Source organism: Halichoerus grypus, chromosome 14, assembly GCF_964656455.1.
Source record: "Halichoerus grypus chromosome 14, mHalGry1.hap1.1, whole genome shotgun sequence".
Taxonomy (NCBI): domain Eukaryota; kingdom Metazoa; phylum Chordata; class Mammalia; order Carnivora; family Phocidae; genus Halichoerus; species Halichoerus grypus.
The window spans coordinates 81,095,253-81,116,875 of NC_135725.1; the positions used below are offsets into that span (position 1 = coordinate 81,095,253).

Here is a 21,623-nt window from a genome sequence, read left to right on the forward strand (position 1 = left end):
TACCTATGCACCAGGCACGGTACTATGCACATATACTAACTTATTTAACAAAAGGAAGGACATAAAGAAATTAAGGACCAACAGGCAGGTAAAGTGGCTGTATCTAATGGCACTAGAGAGCTTAAAGGAAAAGCATAAAGCCGAAGTTAAAGTCTGCTTTGTGACTCCAGCTCCCACCAGATAGCCTTGCCCTTCACAGTTGCAGCAGGTTCCAGCCCCACTGATGGTCCTGGCTTTCCGTCTTCAGTGCCACCACCTCCTTCCTGTGCCGCTCTGGCTCTCGGGATAGTCACAGCTTCTCAGTTTCCTCACTGTCCCATCTGGCTCCTTCGCAGTTCTATCACCTGTGTAACCAGTTCTCAGATTAAAATCCCTCATTTGAAATACCCCAATTTTCCCGATTGGACCCCAATTGATAATAGTTCCTAAGACTAGGAGTGCTCTGATATCAATTAATTTTTGCTGTATAACAACCCACCCAAACCTTAATGGCTGAAAGCAATGATGCGTTATTTCTGCTCATGAGTCTAGGGTCATTTGCTGCTGATCTGGGCCAGGCTTAGCTGATGTCAGCTGGGGGAGCACTCAACTGGTTAGTTGGTTGGGGGCTTGCTGGTCTGTATTCACATATCTGGCTGTTGGAGAACATCAACTGGGACAATGTAAAATGGGCATGGATACAGAGAGGAGATACTAATATTCACTTTTGCCAACTATCCACCAAAGGCCCTAAGAAATAGTCTCTCAAAGTGGGATTCTGGTTTTGGGTCACACACCTGTTTGACTACCATATAGAATCCTAACCTACTATCCTAGTGGGTTACTAGAAGTCTGTGGCATATAGTGACATCACAATTATTTAAATTATTTTATCACTATTATTGCTTGATAGGTAGTGTACATTGAAGGGAAAGCTTCAGGACACTCCATAGGTGCTGTACTCACCATTGTGGCCATAGCAAGTGCAAAGTCTTTGAGATGGGATTGCTGCTTCTGACTGTTCTGGAGAGCTTACAGAAATAAAATGATAAGTCTAAAAATTGGAAATCTCAGCTCAAGACATGGACACGACCAAGATGGTTCCTTTGGAGCCTGTGTGTGTATTTGTGTGTGTGTGTGTGTGTGTGTGTGTGTACTTGTAGTCGTAAGGTACACATGGCTGTGGATAAGGCCTCACATCGAATTGTGTGACATACATGATTAGAATGTAAGTTTATATATCACTTCTAAAAGTCTCTTGTGTTGGTGGGAATGCAAACTGGTACAGCCACGTTGGAAAACAGTATGGAGGTTCCTCAAAAAGTTAAAAATAGAGCTACCCTATGACCCAACAATTGCACTACTAGGTATTTACCCAAAGGATACAAAAATACTGATTCAAAGGGATACCGGCGCCCCCATGTTTATAGCAACATTATTAACAATAGCCACATTATGGAAAAGGCCCAAATGTCCATCAACTAATGAATGGATAAAGAAGATGTATACAATGGAATATTATTCGGCCATTGAAAAGAATGAAATCTTGCCATGATGTGGATGGAAACAAAACAAGTCAGAGAAGACAAATACCATATGATTTCACTTATATGTGAAATTTAAGAAACAAAACAGATGAACATAGGGGATAAAAAGAGAGAAGAGAGAGAGAAAGAGAGGGAGGGGCAAACCAGAAAACAGACTCTTGACAATAGGGAACAAACAGGGTTACTGGAGGGAGGTGGTGGGGGGATGGGCTAAATGGGTGATGGGGATTAAGTAGGGCACTTGTGAGCACTGGGTGTTATATGTAAGTGATGAATCACTAGGTTCTAAACCTAAAACTAATGTTACACTGTACGTTAACTAACTGGAATTTAAATAGAAACTTGAAAAAAGGTCTCGTGTTAAAATTAGAGAATTTGGAAAGACTGTCATCCCTATACTTGGAATGAGAACATTTGGGTGGATTCAGATGAATCTGAGAACTTGTAATTCTAATCCTTCTGAGCTTCCCTTGTCAGTGGAAACAACTCCTCCTCTTCATCTCTCTGAGAAAACAAGTCTTTTCTTGCTTAAAGACTCCATAAAGATCTTACCCAAGGTGATTGATTTATAAGGTGATGCCTATTCTCATTGCCTGAAGACCTAATACCTAGAGTCAGAAACATCATGCCTCAGGGAGGGAAATCAAGGTCTGCTCCAGTAGGAGATAGGTACATTAAAAAAATTTCAAGCTCTTGCTAATTTGTATTAGTAGGGAAACACATGTGAGAATGGATTTTAATGATATTAGATTGAGATGAATGGAATATAATATTGGATTGAGCTGAAGTTCTGAAGTTATTGAAACAGGTACATTTACCTGATATTCTGGATTTAATATGTTGTCCTAGTCAGCTGTAAGTGGTTCTAAAAGTTTTCTTGGATGTTAACTAAAATTTGAATTCAGTGGTAGCCTACAATCAATGAGGTTAAGATGTCATAGCTTTTCTGGCATGACGTAGAAGAAATCCAAATGTTTAGGGAGACAGAAATGCTGAAGTGAATTTATCGTGTTCACACCATTTGCCTTCCCCCCAACTATGTTCCAGGGGGTGGCGGGGGGGAGGACTTAGGACTCTCTCTTTCACTAAGTCATTGAGAAATGAATCAGTGTGGGGAGATACTGATATTGAAATGGACTCTCAGATTTCAATAAGAACTATGGGATTTACATTATTGGGGAAACCCTAGCCCTGGTGAGCAGAAACCTGACTTGAATTGTCACAGTAACAAGTTATGGTATCTCATCGTGTTCCCATACCTAAGTCAGTTTATAGGCCTGGAGTCTCTTGACTGAAGAGGAGTCTATGTCACCTCAAGGGAGGACCTGTGGTCACTTAGTAGGATGACTGTGTCCTTGGAGGAAAATGCAGAATGGACACTAGCTCTGAGCTGACAATTTCTAGAGGCTAGAAATAGCATCGTGATCTACTAAACAGAGGCTTATGGAGAATAGGGGATAAATTAAATTCTACCCTGAGTTTATCTCACAGTGGTCCCATCATATAAAAGAGCCACTCTGTGGTTTCTGAATTCCTGAATTCATGGTTGAAAAATATATATTCAGCAACTAGTAGAATACTTACATCAGTCTTTGACTCATGGTATAAGGATGAACATGGTAAGAAGGGTCAAATTGAAGCCAATGGAAAAGGCTCTCCTACTAAAGTAGTAAATCAAAAGTTATATAATAATAACAGCTCCCTGTGGCAATTGTAAAGATTAGTGCTGCCATTAAAAACTCCAACACTGCAGGTTGTCGATTCCTATTACACCCTTGTTTAATATCTAATGATATTAGATGAAGATGAATGGAATATAATATTGGATTGAACTGAGGTTCTGAAGTTATTGAAGCAGGTACACTTCCCTGAGATTTGTTAATATCCTTGCTTGTTTGGCCAGCATTAAAGATGGAGACATTTGCAGTCTGCCTGGCAATCATCATAAAGTTTATCAAGTGGTGACTCCAACTACAGCTACTGCTCTGGTGTTGTATCTTTGCTAGAGCAGTCCCTGGTATTTGGTCTGCAGGTGACAGATGCTTTTCCTTATACCAGTTAGTATGGATTATCCAAAGCAGTTTGCTTTTACCTGACAGACATCAGTAAACCTCAGAGTTACACAAACTTCTGCGTTGTCGTAATGTAATCCACAGCGCCCTTGACCACCCGGACATCTTACAGACTACCGTTGTTCACGCCGTGCTGAGCATTTTGAGCAGAAAGGAGCAAGAATCCCAGATGTCATGCTAATACAAATGTATGCCAGGAGGTGGAAGAAAAATTCAGGGGCCTGACACATCAGTGACATTTCTGCAGAGCCATGTAGGGTTATTGGCTCTAGGCAGTTCCTGCACCTTGCACCATTTACCAGCAAATCAGAGTATGCATAAAGCTCAGAGGGACTTTTTGGATATAGGAGACAACATATATTGTACATGAGTGCCACTCTGACCTGTGTGTTGAGAAACCAATTTGAGGGAGACCCAGAACAAGACAAGGCTCTGTGTAAGACAGTCTGCAGAGCAAGGATCTGTGCCCCTTAGCCCGTTAAAGTGGCAGGTATAGATACTAAATAGAGCATTTTTCATAGCCAGGTAGAGAATGAATACTGGACACATGGGATTCTAAATTTACTTGAACTATGACTTCTCCTACACACCATGAACTTAATGCTTTCTGATCCAACAAGCTAAAAGCTTGGATATATGCAGCTGTAATCCATTATCAGTAGAAGTCATTTCTATGAGATTGGACTTGCTGATTGAAAAATTGGTGACAAGAGGGCGCCTGGGTGGCTCGGTTGGGCGACTGCCTTCGGCTCGGGTCATGATCCTGGGGTCCCGGGATCAAGTCCCGCGTCGGGCTCCCTGCTCGGCGGGCAGTCTACTTCTCCCTCTGGCCCTCCCCCCTCTCATGCTCTCTCTCTCTATCTCATTCTCTCTCTCAAATAAATAAATAAAAAATCTTTAAAAAAAAAAAAAGAAAGAAAGATTGGTGACAAGAAAGTCTGAGGTCCTTTATGGGCTTCTGAAATAGGTACAGAGTGTAAGGATGTGCCTGTCCCATGAAAATACTCACCAAAGAGCAATCTTAGTAGAGGAGGCTCTTAGTAATCAAGTAGAGAAAAACTTCTTTGATGTCAGCCAGCCTCTTTCTGCAGCCACCACAGTGCTTTCTTGATGACCCATGTACAAAGTGGCCTTGGTGGCAGGGATGGAGGCTATCTGATGGCTCAGTAAGGTAGACTTTCCTCTCATCAATGACGATTTGACTTTCTCTGCTGCTAAAGGCACAACCACCCAACAGCAGAGGCCATCCTGAGTGCATCGTATGACTCTTTTCTTCTGAGGGACTGTCTGGCCGCTGGTGGCATATTGATTACCTTGGATCTTTTCCATCAGGGAAGGAGAAGAGATTTGTCCCCAAACAAATATATTCTGGGTACAGATATACCTTTCTTTTCCATAGTGCCTCTGCGAGCACCACCACTTGTAGACTTACGGAATGTTTTATTCATTGCCTCTGACAAGGAGATAGATTTTATTGTCAAGTAAGTGTTCCTATCCATGGAATTCACTGGTCTTACCATGTAACTCATGACGCAGAAGCAGCTAACTTTATGAAATGGCCTAAAGAAGACTCAGTTACAGTATCAACTATAAGACAACATTTGGTGACATTGGGGTGCTGTCCTAAAGGTATGGGATATATCTTAAAATAGTGGTCGCTATATCATATTGTCTTCCTCAAAGCCAGAATGCATAGATCCTGGAACTAGGAAGTAGAGATGTGAGGCTTTCTTTTACAATCACACCAAATAATCTACCGAAGCAATATTCACTTCCTTCTCTGCAACCCTGGGCTCAGTGAGTTTGGAGGTCCTAGTGCACTAGGAAATAAAGTGATGGTCCTGTTGAATTGGGATCTGAGACTTCCCCTGGCCATTTTGCCTTCTCATCATGCTGAATCAACAGCCAGAGAAGGGGTCTCTGTACTGGATAAGGGAACTTATCACAATTATCAAGATGAAAGCAGGCTGCTATTACACAATAGTAGAATGAGGGCTGTATTTAGAATTCAAGGTGCTCCCTGGGAGCCTCTTAAACTACTTTATCCAACAGTCCTTGTTAGGGGAAAACCATGGCAATCCAATGAATAAAGACCCACTAAAGACTCAGATCCCACAGAGAAAATGTTTATGTCATCTCACCAGTAAAGAACCCTGTTCAGCTGACCTTCTAGCAGAGGGTGAGGAACATAAAACTGGTGGTGGAAGAAAGAAGTGATCAATATGAACTTGACTTTAGAACTGGCTACAGAAATGAGGACTATAGCAGGCATGTATATTTATATTATAAACATAAATCTGTGTGTATATATATATATGATATATATATATAGCTTTTTATGTGCTAACCAATTATTTTCCTTTTTTCCTTCTCCTCCTCCTCCTTTTTTTTTTTTTTTTTTTAAGGAGGAGTGTTAGTTATTCTTTTCTTTACAATTTAGATCAGAGTTCATCAAACTGAAGAGCCACATACAGTCCTGAGGGAGAGGACCTCATATCATCTTGGGTTCCTGGACATGATGAGGGAAACGATGTCGGGTGGTACTTTGTGTTTCACCCTTTTGGGAAGAAAGTGACTATTTATACAAAAGTTGGTTGAATTCTGCGAGGTAGAAACATGACATTGTTTTATGGGAGTTAGGCATGGGTGGAAGGAGGAGTATGGATGCTTCGTGGCAAAATGGGTGAACTGTGGTAGCCATTTGTCTGTTTACTGTCAGATTCCTCTCTCATTTTTCCTGCGCTCTGCTCAGTATGGCAGGGACCTATGTCTCCCAGACTCCCTTGCATCTGACTAGTGGATAGCACTGGACAGTGGAAAACAGGAAGACAGGATAGGAGAAGGAGAAAAGTCTGTATGTTTCTCTCTTGTGTCTGTCTCTGTCTCCATCTTTAGCAGTGACTGGGACTCCTCTCTTTGTTGTCCCCACTCGTGCCTGGCTACTCATGCTAGGTTCTAGTGATTTCTGGACATTCTACAATTTTTCCTTCAGCCTTAGGAGTGCTATTGCCTTCATTTAAAAGAAAAAATTATGGGTTGCTCCACTCTCTCTTGTGTACTCCTCATTTTATATGTCCAGTTCCTTGCGTTAAATCCCTACTGTTTAAAATACCGAGAATAGTAGTATCTGTTTTCCTCTTTTATATGTCCAGTTCCCTGCATTAAATCCCCACTGTTTAAAATACCGAGAATAGTAGTATCTGTTTTCCTAACTGGACCCTGACTAGTGATAAAATCTGTGTGTGTGCATGTATGTGCGCATGTGTGTGGTATAAATCAGTTTGTATAAAATATTAAATAAGCATGTGAGTGTGTGTCTGTGTGTGTGTGTATTCATGTGGTAGGTATGTAAATGCATATGAAAGGATTATTGAAGGGTAGGTTTTCAAAGGGAGAGTAAAGGGGGGGCTTTCAATTTTCTCTGTATCTTGTTTATTTTCTTTTCAATTAGTTTTTACAACAAACAACTTTGTAGTTTTAAAACTACAAATTCAAAAATTTTTTTGAATGACTCAGTTTCCTAAGTAATTATCTGTCCATCTGGTGGCAACTTTAACGTCTTTAATGTTTTACATAGAGAGAATATTACTATTCTTGCAGTGACTTCTTATCCACACCTCTAGACAATCCCCTTTCTTATGCAATATGAGAAATGTGTATCTACATGGATCAATAAAAATATTTCAGGTTTCATTTTCTTGTGAGAGATTCTATTTTGTTCATTGTGATCCAACAAATAATATTTCCTCAACATTCACACAGGATATGAAATCACTGTATCTCCATCTGATGTCAATACATTCATTCTGCAACTGCTATATCCCATCTTATACAATTCAAAATGAATATGAGGAAAAGTATGAGTATGCTGTGTTGGTGGCCTTGCCATTTTGTTAGTGATTCTTTTTTTTAGTGGTAAAATTTATCAAGTGCTAATTTCCTAAGGAATAAGACAAAATGATGCTCTTAACTTCAGCAACCTGAAGGAAGTGCTATATAATTACATTGTCACCCTAAGATGTTCATAATCCTTTTTAGCCCAAAAGAGTTTGATACTGTAAATAAAAGGAACATCTGTTTTAGTAAAATCCCAGCAATATTCCGGTGATAAGAGTTTAGTGGGTTTATGGAGAAAGAAGTACTTGTTTAAGTGACTTTCCTCATGCCACACTGCTTCGATGCTGTTTTTCTTGTCATTCATGATTCCTTTTAAGCACTCCCTGGCAATATCGAGAACTTGAATGGGAGTGCCACCAAATACAGCAGCATGGTAATAAAAATCTCCCATACCAAAAGGTATATATGCTTCTGATAACTCACTTCTTTCATATGGCACCACTGTAGGATCTTCCTTGTACCAATAAGCATGTAACTGAGCTACTGACTCCCCCAGAGTCTCCAATCCATATTTCCTTATGAAGATTTGATCCACGTCCATGCAGAAGAGAAAGTCAACTTCATATTGGATATGATCCATAACATGTTCACTAATAACCTTCATACGCATCATACTGATATCTTGCCATCTCTTCTCTCGCTTAATTTCAAACACTTTGATGGAACGGAGGGGACTCAGCTGTATCCAAGGCATCCTGGAGAAGTCATCTATCAGGACATAAATTATGACTTTATGGCCAACCATAAAAAACTCATCTGCAGATAATACAAATTTCTTCAAATAGTGGTCAATATATCTGTGAAGCAAATAAGAAATGACTAAGTTCATTGTCTTACATTTTGGTGGAACACATACTACTTAAATTATCCTGGCTGTAGTTTGTCCAAACATGCTAGTAAGCAAACCAAATATTAGATATACTTCTTGAGTTGTATTTAAGTGGTGTAAAAGCAAGTGAAATCATCCGCCTTTCCTTTCCTTGACGGGGTTCTGTGAATTATAGGAGAGAAGAGGACTTCCTCACGAGGGGGAATGAAACTTGTTGAGATCAGGAAACAGCATAGAGCCCAGTGCAAGATGAGAACCAGAGTCTTCAGGGTTATCAGAGAAGAGGGAACTTGCTTTTCAGGTTGGAGGCAAGAAGGTCTTGGGGCATTGCAAGAACAGTGATTGATGTCTGGGGCTTGCTTTATGAGGGGTCAGTTATGCAGAAAAGGTTAGAGGTACCATGGTCAGCGACCACTATCTGCAAGGTCTCTCTTATTTTGCCTCGTGGCCTTTAGTATAGTGCTAAGATTGTAGGATTAGAAAACAAAACTTTCTCTTTTCTGGTCTCTCCACCCAGTGAAAATTCTCAGAATAATAAATGGCCTCAGGTAAATTCAAAAAAAGAAGGGTAATCATACATGCCTCAGCTTCAAATAATGTTTATATAATCATTAAAAATAAGTTCTGAATATTGACCTAAGTTTTAAGAAACATAGCAGATGGAGTCAAGAGAAAACTTTCTTGTTTGGAATATCTAAAATTATGGCAATTTAAATAATTAAAGTAAGATAAATTATGAAAAATATCACTTAAAATATTCTACTGAGTTGGAAACTAGCAACTCCAATCCAAAGAAATATAATTTATCCACATTTTTTATGGTTCGTGCTTTTGTATTACATTTCAGAAATCGTTGCCTCCTCAAAGTAGTGAAAATATGCTCCTATGTTTTCTTCTAGTTGCTTTATTGTTTTAACTTTCACATTAAGTTGGTTATCCGTTTGAATTAATTTTTGTGTATGGCATAATATAGGGCTGTTTTTGTTGTTCTCAGGCTTTGATAGTAATCCTATTGGCTGGGAATGCCTGGGACTCACCTGAACCCTGCTAGTTGTGGTGAGACCCCCACAGACATTTCCCCTACCAGAGCCAATGTTGGCTGGACCAGCCCTGGTGGTTCTTATTACACTTGCAAGATGCATCTCAGCAACAACCATCAGAGAACTTTGAAAAAACAAGGTTTATTTCTCACAAGTCCTGGAGGGTACAAGATAAGCGCAGGGTCACAGAGTGAGGTCCTATGTAGGGAGAGAGAAGGGGGGACTTTGGGGGTTCTGCCCTTATCAGGGTGGGGGGCCTAGGGTTTCACAATTTAAAACCCAAGAGCAAGAATGAAAGCACAGGAAGGAAAACGCAGGGTCACTCAAGTGGTGGGTAATGTAGGTTACCCAGGCCTTTCTTTAAAAGGGGAATTTCATGGGAGGGGTGGCCTGGCTCTTTACCTAGTTGTTTAGCTAGTGACCACGTCAAGACTGGCAATAGGTTTATTTGAGTTGGATGTCTTTGACATGGAAAAAAAGGTTATTGTCAGGCGCTCTCACTATAATGGAGAACATTTTTTCCTCAATTTTTTAAACACTTTCTATTTTGGAATGGTATTTGATTTACAGAACAGGTGCAAACATGTTATAGAGAGTTCCCATATAGGCTGTACCCACCTTCCCCTAATGTTAATATCTTAACCATGGTACATTTGTCAAAACTAGGAAATTATCAGTGCTTAAAGACTATAACTGGTTAAAGACTATAACTAAACCACAGATTTTATTTTGATTTCACCAGTTTTTCCCCTCATGGCCTTTTTAGTTTCCAAGCTCCAATCCAGAATACATACTGCATTTTGTCATGATGTCTCCTTAGGCTCCTCCAGTCTGTTCTCAGTTTCTCTCTAGTTTGGGTTTTTCTGATGTTTTCTTAGGTAAAGTTAATTTTAATACAGTCACATTTATCAACCTTTTCCTTTATGATCAGTATTTTCTGTATCTTGATTAAGAACTCCTTTCTTGTCTTGATTTCACGAAGATATACTGTGGTTTTTCCCTTTAACTTTTGGTCTTCAAACTACCTGGGAACTATGTTTGTATATGCTTGCCATACATATATGCCATAGAGGTACAATTGCGGTGTTCTCATGCGGACATCAACTCTCTCCAGCATCATTTATGGAAGTCTTTCCCTACAGATCCACAATGTAATAGCCATAGCCATAGTCTTTCACATTTGCGTGGGCGTTTGTGTTTTATTATATTGGCTTATTTGTTCATCCCTGTTGCAAATATTCATGTCTAAATGCTCTATATAGATACTTTCAATCTAGGTTTTCAGTCCCACCTACACTCCTAATTTCAGAGGCACTTGATGCCATCAATTACTGAGATTTTCAGGGGTTCTTTAACACACACTAGGAGTTTTTATGATAAAGTTAATGAGGCTTTGGTTTCAGTGCCCCTTCACTTGCATAGGACTCTTCTAAGACTCACTGTGTTCTACTGAAGGAGGGTGGGAAGGAAGCAGAAGCTCCATCTATGTTCTGAAAGTAGGAACATTGCCCCAGCATGGGGTCACTCACTGTGCCCACTTACAGATCCTGGGGCAGCAATGGAGAGGGGTCAGAATGGATCTGGGAAAGAGGTATACAGGAACTTCTTCTGTAAGGATTCCTACCTCCCTCCCTCTCTCTCTCTCTCCCTCTCTCCCTCTCCTTCCCTCCCTCCCTCCTTCCTCCCTTCCTTCCTCTTTCCTTCTGTGTTCTTTTTTTTTTTTTTAAGATTTTATTTATTTATTTGAGAGAGAGCGGGAGAGAGAGTGAGAGAGAGAGCATGAGTGGGGGGAGGAGCAGAGGGAGGGGGAGAGGCAGACTCCCCACTGAGCGGGGAGCCCGATGTGGGGCTCAATCCCAGGATTCTGGGATCATGACCTGAGCCAAAGGCAGGCACTTAACCGAGCCACCCAGGCACCCCTGTGGTATTTTCTTTTTAAATATAAATTACTATCGGGGCGCCTGGCTGGCTCAGTCAGAAGAGCATGTGACTCTTGATCTTGGGGTTGTGAGTTCAAGCCCCACATTGGGTGTAAAGATTACTAAAAAAAATAAATAAAACTTTTTAAAAAGGTCTATTTTAAAAAAGAATAAATTACTATCAATATCTAATAATGAGTTGCTATAAAGTTGATAAAATTCATTATTTTATTTATATTTATTTATTTATTTATTTTATTATTATGTTCAATTAGCCAATATATAGTACATTATTCGTTTTTTTGTTTTTTTTTTTCTCTTCATCTCAGTTAAAGCTCTTTGGATGGCAAATATTAGAAATCCTCTTTTTTTTTTTATTATGTTATGTTAATCACCATACATTATATCATTAGTTTTTGATGTAGTGATCCGTGATTCATTGTTTGCATATAACACCCAGTGCTCCATGCAGAACGTGCCGTCTTTAATACCCATCACCAGGCTAACCCATCCTCCCACCCCCCTCCCCTCTAGAACCCTCAGTTTGTTTTTCAGAGTCCATCGTCTCTCATGGTTCGTCTCCCCCTCCGATTTCCCCCCCTTCATTCTTCCCCTCCTGCTATCTTCTTTTTTTTTTTTTTTAACATATAATGTATTATTTGCTTCAGAGGTACAGATCTATGATTCAACAGTCTTGCACACTTCACAGTGCTCACCATAGCACATACCCTCCCCAGTGTCCATCACCCAGCCACCCATCCCTCCCACCCCCCACCACTCCAGCAACCCTCAGTTTGTTTCCTGGGATTAAGAATTCCTCATATCAGTGAGGTCATATGATACATGTCTTTCTCTGATTGACTTACTTCGCTCAGAATAATACCCTCCAGTTCCATCCACGTCGTTGCAAATGGCAAGATTTCATTCTTTTTGATGGCTGCATAATATTCCATTGTATATATATACCACCTCTTCTTTATCCATTCATCTGTCGATGGACATCTTGGCTCTTTCCACAGTTTGGCTATTGTGGACATGGCTGCTATAAACATCGGGGTGCACGTACCCCTTCGGATCCCTACTTTTGTATCTTTGGGGTAAATACCCAGTAGTGCAATTGCTGGATTGTATGGTAGCTCTATTTTCAACTTTTTGAAGAACCTCCATACTGTTTTCCAGAGTGGTTGCACCAGCTTGCATTCCCACCAACAGTGTAGGAGGGTCCCCTTTCTCCGCATCCCCGCCAACATCTGTCATTTCCTGACTTGTTAATTTTAGCCATTCTGACTGGTGTGAGGTGGTATCTCATTGAGGTTTTGATTTGGATTTCCCTGATGCCGAGCGATGTTGAGCACTTTTTCATGTGTCTGTTGGCCATTTGGATGTCTTCTTTGGAAAAATGTCTGTTCATGTCTTCTGCCCATTTCTTGATTGGATCATTTGTTCTTTGGGTGTTGAGTTTAAGAAGTTCTTTATAGATTTTGGATACTAGCCCTTTATCTGATATGTCATTTGCAAATATCTTCTCCCATTCTCTCAGTTGTCTTTTGGTTTCGTTGACTATTTCTTTTGCTGTGCAAAAGCTTTTTATCTTGATGAAGTCCCAATAGTTCATTTTTGCCCTTGCTTCCCTTGCCTTTGGGGATGTGTCTAGGAAGAAGTTGCTGCGACTGAGGTCGAAGAGGTTGCTGCCTGTGTTCTCCTTTAGGATTTTGATGGACTCCTGTCTCACATTGAGGTCTTTCAACCATTTTGAGTCTATTTTTGTGTGTGGTGTAAGGAAATGGTCCAGTTTCATTCTTCTGCATGTGGCTGTCCAATTTTCCCAACACCATTTGTTGAAGAGACTTGTCTTTTTTCCACTGGACATTCTTTCCTGCTTTGTCGAAGATTAGTTGGCCATAGAGTTGAGGGTCCATTTCTGGGCTCTCTATTCTGTTCCACTGATCGATGTGTCTGTTTTTGTGCCAGTACCATACTGTCTTGATGATGACAGCTTTGTAATAGAGCTTTAAGTCCGGAATTGTGATGCTGCCAGCTTTGCTTTTCTTTTTCAACATTCCTCTGGCTATTTGAGGTCTTTCCTGGTTCCATACAAATTTTAGGATTATTTGTTCCATTTCTTTGAAAAAAGTTGATGGTATTTTGATAGGGATTGCATTGAATGTGTAGATTGCTCTAGGTAGGATTGACATCTTCACAATATTTGTTCTTCCAATCCATGAGCATGGAACGTTTTTCCATTTCTTTGTGTCTTCCTCGATTTCTTTCATGACTATTCTATAGTACAGGTTCTTTGCCTCTTTGGTTAGATTTATTCCTAGGTATCTTATGGTTTTCGGTGCAATTGTAAATGGGATCAACTCCTTAATTTCTCTTTCTTCTGTCTTGTTGTTGGTGTATAGGAATGCCACTGATTTCTGTGCATTGATTTTATATCCTGCCACTTTACTGAATTCCTGTATGAGTTCTAGCAGTTTTGGGGTGGAGTCTTTTGGGTTTTCCACATAAAGTATCATATCATCTGCAAACAGTGAGAGTTTGACTTCTTCTTTGCCGATTTGGATGCTTTTGATTTCTTTTTTGTTGTCTGATTGCTGTGCCTAGGACTTCTAATACTATGTTCAATAGCAGTGGTGATAGTGGACATCCATGCCGCGTTCCTGACCTTAGGGGGAAAGCTCTCAGTTTTTCCCCATTGAGAATGCTATTCGTTGTGGGTTTTTCATAGATGGCTTTTATGACATTGAGGTATGTACCCTCTATGCCTATACTCTGAAGAGTTTTGATCAAGAAAGGATGCTGTAGTTTGTCAAATGCTTTTTCTGCATCTATTGAGAGGATCATATGGTTCTTGTTCTTTCTTTTATTAATGTATCACATTGATTGATTTGCGGATGTTGAACCAACCTTGCAGCCCAGGGATAAATCCCACTTGGTCATGGTGAATAATCCTTTTAATGTACTGTTGCATCCTATTGGCTAGTATTTTGGTGAGAATTTTTGCATCCATGTTCATCAAGGGTATTGGTCTGTAATTCTCCTTTTTGATGGGGTCTTTGTCTGGTTTGGGGATCAAGGTAATGGTGGCCTCATAAAACGAGTTTGGAAGTTTTCCTTCCATTTCTATTTTTTGGAACAGTTTCAGAAGAATAGGTATTAATTCTTCTTGAAATGTTTGGTAGAATTCCCCTGGGAAGCCATCTGGCCCTGGGCTTTTGTTTGTTGGGAGATTTTTGATGACTGCTTCAATTTCCTTAGTGGTTATAGGTCTGTTCAGGTTTTCTATTTCTTCCTGGTTCAGTTTTGGTAGTTGATACATCTCTAGGAATGCATCCATTTCTTCCAGATTATCTAATTTGCTGGCATATAGTTGCTCATGATATGTTCTTATAATTGTTTGTATTTCTTTGGTGTTGGTTGTGATCTCTCCTCTTCCATTCATGATTTTGTTGATTTGGGTCATTTCTCTTTTCTTTTTGATAAGTCTGGCCAGGGGTTTATCAATCTTGTTAATTCTTTCAAAGAACCAGCTCCTTGTTTCGTTGATCTGTTCTACTGTTCTTTGGTTTCTATTTCATTGATTTCTGCTCTGATCTTTATTATTTCTCTTCTCTTGCTGGGTTTAGGCTTTATTTGCTGTTCTCTCTCCAGGTCCTTTAGGTGTAGGGTTAGGTTGTGTATTTGCGACCTTTCTTGTTTCTTGAGAAAGGCTTGTATTGCTATATACTTTCCTCTTAGGACTGCCTTTGCTGTATCCCAAAGATTTTGAACAGTTGTGTTTTCATTTTCATTTGTTTCCATGAATTTTTTTAAATTCTTCTTTAATTTCCTGGTTGACCCATTCATTCTTTAGTAGGATGCTCTTTAGCCTCCATGTATTTGAGTTCTTTCTGACTTTCCTCTTGTGATTGAGTTCTAGTTTCAAAGCATTGTGGTCTGAAAATAGGCAGGGAATGATCCCAATCTTTTGGTACCAGTTGAGACCTGATATGTGACCTAGGATGTGATCTATTCTGGAGAATGTTCCATGGGCACTAGAGTAGAATGTGTATTCTGTTGCTTTGGGATGGAATGTTCTGAATATATCTGTGAAGTCCATTTGGTCCAGTGTGTCATTTAAAGTCTTTATTTCCTTGTTGATCTTTTGCTTAGATGATCTGTCCATTTCAGTGAGGGGGGTGTTAAAGTCCCCCACTATTATTGTATTGTTGTCGATGTGTTTCTTTGCTTTTGTTATTAATTGCCTTATATAATTGGCTGCTCCTGTGTTAGGGGCATAGATATTTACAGTTGTTGGATAGACCCTTTAAGTAGGATATAGTGTCCTTCTTCATCTCTTATTACAGTCTTTGGTTTAAAATCTAATTTGTCTGATATAAGGATTGCCACCCCAGCTTTCTTTTGGTGTCCATTAGCATGGTAAATGGTTTTCCACCCCTTCACTTTCAATCTGGGGGTGTCTTTGGGTCTAAAATGATTCTCTTGCAGACAGCATATTGATGGGTCTTGTCTTTTGATCCAATCTGATAGCCTGTGTCTTTTGATTGGGACATTTAGCCCATTTACATTCAGGGTAACTATTGAAAGATATGAATTTAGTGCCATTGTATTGCCTGTAAGGTGACTGTTACTGTATATTGTCTGTGTTCCTTTCTGGTCTATGTTGCTTTTAGGCTCTCTCTTTGCTTAGAGGACCCCTGTCAATATTTCTTGTAGGGCTGGTTTCGTGTTTGCAAATTCCTTTAGTTTTTGTTTGTCCTGGAAGCTTTTTATCTCTCCTTCTATTTTCAGTGACAGCCTAGCTGGATATAGTATTCTTGGCTGCATATTTTTCTCATTTAGTGCTCTGAATATATCATACCTGTCCTTTCTGGCCTGCCAGGTCTCTGTGGATAGGTCTGTTGCCAATCTAATGTTTCTACCATTGTAGGTTACAGATCTCTTCTCCCGAGCTGCTTTCAGGATTTTCTCTTTGTCTCTGAGACTCGTAAGTTTTACTATTAGATGTTGGGGTGTTGACCTATTTTTATTGATTTTGAGAGGGGTTCTCTGTGCCTCCTGGATTTTGATGCCTGTTTCCTTCCCCAAATTAGGGAAGTTCTCTGCTATAATTTGCTCCAATATACCTTCTGCCCCTCTCTCTCTTTCTTCTTCTTCTGGGATCCCAATTATTCTAATGTTGTTTTGTCTTATGGTATCGCTTATCTCTCGAATTCTGCCCTCGTGATCCAGTTGTTTATCTCTCTTTTTCTCAGCTTCTTTATTTACCATCATTTGGTCTTCTATATCATTAATTCTCTCTTCTGCCTCATTTATCCTAGCAGTTAGAGCCCCCATTTTTGATTGTACCTCATTAATAGCCTTTTTGATTTTGACTTGGTTAGATTTTAGTTTTTATTTCTCCAGAAAGTGTTTCTCTAATAACTTCCATGTTTTTTTCAAGCCCAGCTAGTATCTTTAAAATCATCATTCTGAACTCTAGTTCCAACATTGTACTAATGTCCCTATCGAGTAGGTCCCTGGCAGTTGGTACTGCCTCTTGTTCTTTTTGTTGAGGTGATTTTTTCCCTCTTGTCATTTTGTCCAGACTCCTCTGGACAAAATAGATGAATGAGAGAACAAAATGCTAACAGGGTACCAACGTCCCCAGAAAATATACTCTAAACAAATCAGAAAAGACCTGAAACTGGGGGAAAAGAAAGGGAAAGAAAGAAAAAAGAAAAGGAAAAAAAAAAAAAGAAAAAGAAAAAGATAAAAACAAACAAAAACAGAACAAAACAAAAAAACCAGAATATGATCAAATATGATCAGGCTGGTGCATAGATCGGTGCCACACACTAGATTTTGGGTGTATTTTGGTCTGTTAGAAGAAAAGTGCCTCCCAAAATTTTAAAGAAAGAAAAACTTATATATGTATAAAAATAAGGGTTAATACAATGAAGGGATGGAATATGACTGTAAAGATGAAAATTATAAAAGATTTTATAAAAGGAATTGATAAGTTGTTTGAAAAAAGAAAGAAGAGGATTAAAAAAAAAGGAAAAAGGGAGAGAATGTGATCAGGCAGGAGACTAGAACAAAGCCATACACTATCCAAAAAAAAAAAAAAAAAAAGCCATACACTAGAGATTTAGGGTATATTTTGATCTGTTAGAAGAAACTGTATCTCAAAATTTTAAAGAGAGAACAACTTATATATATATGCCAAAAATAAGGGTAACTACTATGAAGGGATAGAATATGACCCAAAAATGAAAAATAAAAATGTTTTTTAAAAAAGGGATTGATAAGATGTTGATTGAAAAAGGGAAAAAGAAAAATTAAAAAAAAAAAAGACAGTTAAAAAAAATTAACTTTGAAAGACTAAAGAATCATGGTAAAAAAGCTATGGATTATATGTGCAGTATTCCCCTAGCGCTGGAGTTCTGCCGTTCTCATTGATCAGTAAACTTGGTCTTGGCGGGCGGTTCTTGCTGATCTTCTGGGGGAGGGGTCTGTTGCCGTGGTTTCCAAATGTCTTTGCCGGAGGCGGAATTGCCCCGCCCTTGCCCGATCCCGGCTAAGTAATCTGCTCGGGTTTGCTCTCGGGAGCTTTTGTTCCCTGCTGCTTTGGAGGCCGAGAGTGAAAATGGCGGCCCCCCAATCTCCGCCCCGGAGGAGCCGAGAACTTGGGCCCCGCTCCTCAGTGAGCCCCCAGAGAAAAGCAGTCAGTCACTCCTGTCTCCCCGGTCTCCGGCCGCACTCCGTGCTCACCCGGCCTGTGACCGAGTGTTTCTACCTCTGGCACCCGACCCCGGGTGGAGTCTCCAAACCCAGCAGATCCCTGCGGTGCGCTCCCGCGCTGCTCCTCCCGGGGGAGGATCTGCTGCTTGTTGGGTCCCTGCTGGAGGAGCAGTAGCCCGACTGTGCCGCGGATCACGGTTTATGGCAACCCCGAGCTGAGAGCCTGCGCCTCGGCTCTGTCTCTGCAGCTGGCTTCCCTGCTCCGATACCTGGGAGCTCTGCTGCACTCAGGCACCCCCAGTCTTTCTGTGATCCTGAGGGTCCTCAGACCACACTGTCCTGCGAGGGTTCCATCCCCTGCTTAGCCACTGGAGCGCCGTCCCTTAGCGGAGCAGACTTCTCAAAGTTCCAATTTTGTGCTCTGTGGCTCTATCACTTGGCCAGAAGCGGCCCACGGAGGCCCCTCCCCCGCCATCTATCCTCCCGAATATCGCCTCGGATTCACTTCTCCGCACGTCCTACCTTCCAGAAAGTGGTCGCTTTTCTGTTCAGAGAGTTGTTGCTATTCTTTTCTTCGATCTCCTGTTGAGTTCGTAGGTGTTCAGAATGGTTTGATCCCTATCCAGCTGAATTCCTGGGACCAGATGAAATCCAGGTCTCCTACTCCTCCACCATCTTGCTCCGCCCCCCTACATCATTAGTTTTTGATATAGTGTTCAACGATTCATTAGTTGCATATAACACCCAGTGCTTATCACAACACGTGCCCTCCTTAATACCCATCACTCGGTTATCCCATCCCCCCCCCTTTTGTAACCCTCAGTTTGTTTCCCAGAGTCCAGAGTCTCTCCTGGTTTGTCTCCCTCTCTGATTTTTCCCAATTCAGTTTTCCCTCCCTTCCCCTATGATCCTCTGCACTATTCCTTATATTCCACATATGAGTGAAACCATATAATTGTCTTTCTCGGCTTGACTTAATTCACTTAGCATAACCCCCTCCAGTTCCATCCATGTGGATGCAAATGGTAGGTATTCATCCTTTCTTATGGCTGAGTAATATTCCATTGTATATATATATACCACATCTTTATCCATTTGTCTGTTGAAGGGCATCTCAGCTCCTTCCACAGTTTGGCTATTGTGGACATTGCTGCTATGAACATTGGGGTGCATGTGCCCCTTCTTTTCACTACGTCTGTATCTTTGGGGTAAATACCTAGTAGTGCAATTGCTGGGTCATATGGTAGCTCTATTTTTAACTTCCTGAAGAACCTCCATACTGTTTTCCAAAGTGGCTGTACCAGCTTGCATTCCCACCAACAGTGTAAGAGGGTTCCCTTTTCTCCACATCCTCACCAACATTTGTTGTTTCCTGTCTTGTTAATTTTTTGCCATTCTAACTAGTGTAAGGTGGTATCTCATTGTGGTTTTGATTTGTATTTCCCTGATGGCTAGTGATATTGAACATTTTTTCATGTGTCTGTTAGCCATTTGTATGTCTTCTTTGGAGAAGTATCTGTTCATGTCTTCTGCCCATTTCTTGACCAGATTATTTGTTTTTTGGGTGTTGAGTTTGAGAAGCTCTTTATAAAAATGTATAATTTTAATGGGTAATATGTACATTGTTCAACTTAATACTTTCTTGTACTTTTTGGGGTATAATTTTGACATGAGGGCAGCACTTGCTTCATAAGGTGAATTGGAAAGTGTTCCTTTCTCTTTGATTTTTTGAAGATTATGTAGAACTGATGTTTTCTTTAAATATTTGGTAGAATTTTCCAGTGAAAACATCTGGGCCTGAAGACTTTGGGAGTTTTTAAAATTATGAATTCTATTTCCTCAACAGATATAGGGCTATTGAAATGGTCAATTTCATGTTGGGTGGGTTGTGATAGTGTTTTCAAGGTCCATTTCACCTAAGTTTTCAAATGTATGTGTGTAGAGTTAGTATTCTCCAATGATCCTTTTGATGTCTGCCAGGTCTGAGGTGATATACCCTGTTTCTTTCCTAATATTTGTAATTTTTGTCAATTTTTTTTCTTTGCCAGACTTCCTGGATGATTGTGAATTTTATTGATTTTTTTTTTCAAGGAAAAAGCTTTTTGATTTTTTTATTTTTCTCTATGGCTTCTCTGTTTTCAGGTTCATGGATTTCTGTTCTCATCTTTACTATTTACTTACTTCTGTTTACTTTGGCTTTATTTTGTCCCACTTTTCCTAGATTCCTGAGGTGGGATTATTGATAATCTACCATTTTCTACAGTAAAAAGCTTGAATGTAAAGGACATTTGGCATTACCTACCTTCCTACAGCAAATACAGTCAATCCCACAGTAATTTTATGTTTTTGATAATACTCTTCCAATACTTCTTCATTGAAAGTGCCATCCCATACAACCGGAGCTGACCAGCTGGTGGTCGACAGGTTCGTGTGTTCACTGTAAGAAAGACATGAGAATTATGAACAAGATATCTTTTAATAAAACTGCAATAGATGTTACTAATGTATAGAGCCTGTGTCTGGTTGCAGCATTTCCTTACTCCTAATTCGAAGCTTTGATGGTTATGATAAACTGGAGAAACAGCTTCTCAGAAATGGCCAGATCATTACAAAAGTACATTACAAATTAGTTATACTGTGATTCCAAGATCTTTGAGGACACAGTTAAAATGTCACCCAAAGTCTAAAATAGCAATATCTCCTGTATTTGGACAAAATCTCCTGGTCTTAGGCTTTTTGACATTAATTATTTTCAGAGACCATATTTTGAAAAATGACCTTTCCAGTTTCATATTCTAAAATGCTGCCAGGCTAATGTTACTGCATACTGTCAGAAACAACTTTGTCAAAACTCTGGAAGGTAGCCAAAGTTTGGAGTTTTAGAGCAATCAAGCAAAAGTTAAATCAAGAAAAGGATGACAACACAATAGGAGAAGGAAAGCTTTGTGGTATTTTAACTTATCCTTACACCAACTCCCTGCCAGTTTGGGAGTGGTATTGAAAACAGCAAACCGTGTTCTCATTGTGAGTACCTACTTCTGGAGGAGAAGAGTGGATCTAACTCCGAAGGAATTGTGTTTGTTCATTTGGACATGAGAGTTCCTCAAAGGACTGGACTGCTAGTGCTTTCCTTTGTTTCGCTTAACTCAGAACTCTCTCAGAATGGAAAAGTGGGTAAGTGGAGGGCAGTCCTTGAAAACATTTTAAAAAGGAACAAGCCCCTGCCACCTGAGGCAAGAAATTAACAGTTGGAATAAACACTAGATGTGCTGAAAGCCTGGGAAGAAAAGTTTGGAAGAGAGTTCTTTGAAAAGTAAAGGCTTTGATAAGATCCTATGTATAACAAGGAATTAGGAAATCCATGCACATGTTCAGGGCAGGTTACGTGCTGTGAAAAGATCCCTGAAGATCCTAAGCTTTCACCTCTGGATGATATTTAGACTTAGTGCAAGCAGGAAGTGAAGTCTAAGGCAGAGTTGTAATAGCTGGGCTGTGTTGAAGGAGAGCCCAAACACAGAACCAATCTTCAAAGACTGTAAGAGGGTTCTTTTCTTTCTTCTTCTTCTTTCCTTTTCTCTTTTCTTTTCTTTCCTCTTTTCCTTCCTTTTCTTTTC

The 21,623-nt window shown here is 40.0% G+C and overlaps 1 protein-coding gene and 1 long non-coding RNA gene across 2 annotated transcripts in view; one reads left to right on the top strand and one right to left on the bottom strand.

Moving 5' to 3' along the window:
* Positions 1–21,623, top strand: part of LOC118545496 (uncharacterized) — an 87,250-nt gene that overhangs the window by 50,669 nt on the left and 14,958 nt on the right. The window lies entirely within an intron of this gene.
* LOC118545492 (N-acetyllactosaminide alpha-1,3-galactosyltransferase-like) lies at positions 7,008–20,454 on the bottom strand (the record flags this gene model as incomplete). The annotated part of the gene is made up of 2 exons (XM_078062184.1): positions 7,008–8,292; positions 20,312–20,454. Coding segments are annotated over 2 exons (837 nt in total), but the record flags the coding sequence as incomplete, so codon positions are not given.